Source organism: Microtus ochrogaster, linkage group LG2, assembly GCF_000317375.1.
Source record: "Microtus ochrogaster isolate Prairie Vole_2 linkage group LG2, MicOch1.0, whole genome shotgun sequence".
In the NCBI taxonomy this organism is placed as follows: domain Eukaryota; kingdom Metazoa; phylum Chordata; class Mammalia; order Rodentia; family Cricetidae; genus Microtus; species Microtus ochrogaster.
In genome coordinates this window covers 50340521-50345482 of record NC_022028.1, presented here as the reverse complement: position 1 = coordinate 50345482, position 4962 = coordinate 50340521, and the positions used below count along the sequence as shown (strand labels likewise).

Here is a 4962-nt window from a genome sequence, read left to right as displayed (position 1 = left end):
TTCCTTCGAGCGGGGCCCAGGCCCAGCCGCCGCCACCGCCGTCGCCTTCGAGCTCCGCCGCCGCCGAGCACCATGGGAGACGCCGGGAGCGAGCGTAGCAAAGCGCCCAGCCTGCCGCCTCGCTGTCCCTGCGGCTTCTGGGGGTAAGTGTGGGGGCAGGGTCGCGGGCCTAGGGTGGGGGTGGGGGACCCGAGGGAGGCCGGAGCCCCGGGAAGCTGGGCCCTGGAAGCCGGGCCTCGGGGGAGCGGGCGGGGACCGCGGCCTCGGCTTGAGGAGGGCCGCGGGCAGGGAACGCTGAGGGTGGGCTGAGGAGGAGGCGGAGGCGGCGGCCTGTCCGGGCCGCGCTGCCCTCTGTGGGACTCGCTGGCCCGAGGCCGGCTTTGGGTGAGGGGCCACGGGCGAGGGGGGAGGGATGAGGTGGCGGCGCTGGCACTTCACGGTGGGGCAGAGCTGCCCCCTTTCCTTTGGCCAGTCCGCCTCCCCCCATCTTGCTGTGAGTTGGTGCCCAGCCATCAGGAGGGTATTTCCTCTTGACTTTTTCACCTCCCCTCCTTCCCTGCTGCTCCCCGGGAGATTTGCATCATCACTTCCTAAATTATATCTCAGTCCCCATTTGCTTTTAGGGAGCTGTTCACACGTCATACGTTTGTACAAATCCACAGTCCAGAATTCGGGCTTGGAAAGTAAAGTTAATAGGATCGTTGAGGGTCTTACTTTTATCTGAAATACGTATCAGGGAGTCTGTAAAAAATCTCCCTGTCCAAATAAAACAAAAAATAACAACCAAAAAACCCCCAAACAAATAAACACCCTCCCTCCCAACCGAACCGAAAGCAGAAACTTCTTAACAAAACCTCAAGCCAGCTTGGCTTGTGGAATGTGAGAGCCGGTTTCCTCATTGGCTCTCAAATTCCTCTTTCCTATTAAAAAAAAAAAAGTTTACAGCACAGAATGTACAATTAATTCCATACCGCATTAGGGTGGGTTGTGTGTGAGGGAAGAGCCAGAGACAGACAGCACCCCCTCCACCCCCAGTAATAGTTTACATTGTCCTTGGAACACTTTAGGTTGTATAGATTGTCACGTAACAGGTGCAGTCATCAAACCTCATGGCTAGTTCTCTGTAAGAGTAAGGCATGGGCAACTTCTGTGCTTCAGGCTTTCTGTTTTTTTTTAAAGACTGCATCGGGACATTTAGGAATGGCAGTTTCTAGTGGAGACATCTTGGGGAATGACTGTTCTGTATGCTAGGAATGGTTAATACAGAACTTAAAGATCTGTGTAACAGAGCGGCATTTTAATGTAGATCTCGGTGGGAGTTTTCCAGTAAGTGAATCCTCCTTTACAAAAAGTTCTGGGTGGAAGGACATTAGTCAAGAATAAGTTGTAGCATTACCAAAGACTCTGAACGTGTAAAAGTATTTTAGCTGTAGAGTCTTAATTTTAATTTGATATAAAACATTTAAAAAAATTTGTCTTGAACTTCTTTATAAAAAAGTTGCAAAAAAAAAAAAGAAAAAGAAAACCTCAATCAAAGTGAACCAGATCCAAAGGCTTCACAGCTTAGTGAACTTCTCCATACAGTTAGAGTTGCAAGAATTATTGGGTTTTCTGTGAAGTGCAGAAGTGTTTTGCATGGACAGTCCAGCTCTCATAGGAATATTACAAGGGAGGGACGATTATCTGTTCCTGGATGTGGCAGTCCGTACAGAGGGTGGATAGATTACTGCCCCTTCCTGTAGGGAGTGCAGGGTGTGGTGGGTGAGTGCTTCAGAGTGCTTAGTGCCTTCATATTTATGACATCACTTTGAACAGATTACTGTTAGAAACCCTGGGTCGTAACTTACTGTGGGACATATCACCTGCAGAGAGTAGCTCAGAGTGTCACAGAGGTCTTCTTCCTGCTTCCAACCTGTGCTTATGTTCTTGGGACTAATATCATGTGTGAAAGGAATCCTTACTTTCACCAAGGTTTAGAAACTAGAGAAGTGGAATAGCTGCTTGCCTTTAGCCAGCAGATTCTAAGTCAGGCTAAGACACTTTGGTAGCAGACAGCAGAGGTCTTGACCTGAAGCATCCAGGCTTCCTTTATTGATTCAGTCTTGCCCCTTTATGAACTTTGGTGTGCCTGACAGAAGTAGTGAGCACAGAGTTAGTTATTATCTTAACACACCTTTTTAAAGCGTTCCTAAGGCTGATTGTAGACACCTGTGCAGTTTGTATTTCATGCCAGAGTAGCCAAATTTTTGTCTTCATCATGTCATAGCTGATTTTTAATAGTTTTCATCATTGCATGGGCCATAATTGAACTGTGTCCGTGGGGAAAAATTAGAATATAGTCAACACTTTGGAAGTGGTGGGTGAGAGTCTTGTCACATCCTCAGGGATGTGAGGCAGAGAAGTAAGTTGGTAGAGTTACTGGGTTGGTCAGGGTGCTGTGAGAGGGAGGGGCAGCCGCCCTGGTAAGGTGGAGGTGGATAAGAGCACCCTGGAGAAAGTGAGAGTGCAGCAGAGACTGTAAGAAAGGTAGAAGGGAGGAAGAGGAGGAGGAGGAGGAGTGTTTGAGGCCAAAGTAAGGAAAGTGAGGGAGAGGCTGAGGAACTGAGTGGCCCGTGGGTAGATTGTGAAGAGGAGTCAGCTGGGGCTGAGACCCAGTGCGGGAGAAGTGGTGATAACAGCTCCATGCACGGGTAGTGCTGAGGTCTGTGGACTTTATCCTGAGTGCAGTGAGGGAGTCTGAGCTCAGAGAACTTTGAGCTTGGACTGACATGATAACCTTTGATATGAAAGGTTATTGGTTGATCTTGAGAGTGGCTAGGTATGTGGATGTGATTGTATGTTTGAATGAACATGGTGTATGTATTTTTGGAATGTTGCCAGGTCTGGAGATACAGCACACCTGTCAGAAGTAGTAATTTGGTCTAGCCATGGCAGTGGCATGAGCATGTTCTGGCTGGGAAGAGCACAGAAACGTGGATGGATTGAGAGTCATCAAGGAATCTTTGTCTTCTCTTGATGAAAACAAAAAAATATGTTCCTAAGAAATTTTGTGCAGTGCAGCACGCTAGAAGTGCTGGTCTTTAGCATCAGCTAGCCAGGGCCCACACCCAGGCACTTGCAGAGGAGCCTCTTTGCAGAATTATGCTGGCACCATGAGAGTAAAGGGAGTTCCTTTAGAATTGCTGCTCTCTCTAGTGACTCAGGCGTCAGTGTCTGCTGCTGAGCATTGTCGAGTCAGGACAGCAATCACAAGGGCTTGGCAAATCAGAGCTTAGAGTTCTTTCTTGTGGGCACATAAGAGAAAGGAGAATGCCAGGAGGAGCATACAGTTCAAATGCCGTAGTGCTTAGAACAGGCAGTTTCCAGCTCTGTGTCTGTTGGGTTATGTTGTGTCATTGGGATGGGTAGTTGGGGTAATATATAGGGACTGTGTCCTCACTGGGAAACTTGCTACCTTGGAGATTGTTGAAGACTGCTCTTTTTATAGAACTTGAAAGTTCTTTGTATAATAGATACTGTGCCTTTTAGGGTTAAAACAGTTTGTTCCCTGTAACTTGAACTTGAAAGTTTTAGTGAAATATGAACATTGTCTTGGTTCATTATAGACATTTTGTAATCAGTTAATAAAGCACTTATCGATAATTGTCATATTTGAAGTAAAAGTATCAGTGCACTGTTTAATGTGAATACACTGTGTTCTTCCCTCTTTTTCTCCTCCCCCTTTTTCATCTTCCCCTCTTTCTCTTCCATTTCTTTTGAGATAGGGTTTTATTATGTAGCTCAGGCTAGCTTGTAACTCAGTGTAGCCCAGGCTGCTCCAGACTTCACTCTCTAGGTGCTGTGATTACAGGTGTTTACCGTGGTGCTTAGCTTGAAAGTAGTTTCATTTAGATACGAGTAGTATTAATGCATTTAAAATTGTTCATATGCTTTAGATTTACTGAGGTATACTTTTTTCATAAATATTTTAGAAAGTAGATGGGTGTGCTGACCCATGCCTTTAATCCCAGGGTTTGGGACTGTGAGGTTGACAGACTTGACAGGCAAGTCCCTTTACATACTACATCTTCTCATTAACCCAAGCGTCTTTATAACCTTCAAAATAATCAGTAGTTTACCTAGTTAGACCTCATATTTAAATCATTATTCCACAAATATGAGACTAAACTTTGATGGCCACTACCCTGCTGTGTTTTTACTGACTGCGTGATACTTCTCGGAGTTTCTGCAGTGTCATTGTGGCTATCTGACTGTGACAATAGAGTTTAGTATAAGTAACTGCAGTGTTATACTAAGAGTAAAATCAGGAGCAAATACTCCGATTGCTCACCCTAATTAACCTGCTGTCCCAGAATATATACAGTATATTCTTGTTTCATATGTGTGTATGTTATACACACCTACATACATATCTATGTATGTGTATGTTGTATTATATGTGTGTGTTTTAAGAAACTCTGGATGGCCTTTAACTCACTACGTAGACCAGGCTGACCTTGAACGCACAGAGATCCACTTGTCTCTGCCTCCTGGAGGAAGGCCGAAGGAAGCTCCTGAAGTGTATGGGTGTAAGCATATTTAGAAGGTAGTTTGACAGCATTTTAGATATTCATATGGTGACCTTCATTTCCTAGGTCTGTTGGAGTATCTCTTTATCCTTTCTCACTCAGGTAGTGTCTGTCTTGTGGTGAGTTGTGTTTCTTGGAGGCAGCATATAGTTGATACATGCTTTAAAAAATACTGCTCATATTTGTTTGTGTGTGTGTTTTCCCTGCATAGATATCTGTGCCATATGCGCTGCAGTTTCCTTGGAGGGACTGGAACTACAGATGGTTATTAGCTGCCATGTGGGTGCTGGGGATCAAACCAGGTCCTTTAGAAGAGCAGCCAGTGTTCTTAGCCTTTGAACGGTCACTCCTGGCTTCTACTTTTTTTTTTTTTTTTTTTTTTTTTTTTTTTTTT

At 45.4% G+C, this 4962-nt stretch overlaps 1 protein-coding gene across 1 annotated transcript in view; it reads left to right on the top strand.

Moving 5' to 3' along the window:
- The first annotated feature begins 6 nt into the window (after nucleotides 1-6).
- Nucleotides 7-4962, top strand: part of Zfand3 (zinc finger AN1-type containing 3) — a 208508-nt gene continuing 203552 nt past the window's right edge. Inside the window, exon 1 of the mRNA XM_005360315.3 lies at nucleotides 7-143. Within this exon, the coding sequence (XP_005360372.1) occupies nucleotides 73-143 (71 nt within the window). The 5' untranslated portion in view covers nucleotides 7-72. The remainder of the gene's footprint in view (nucleotides 144-4962) is intronic.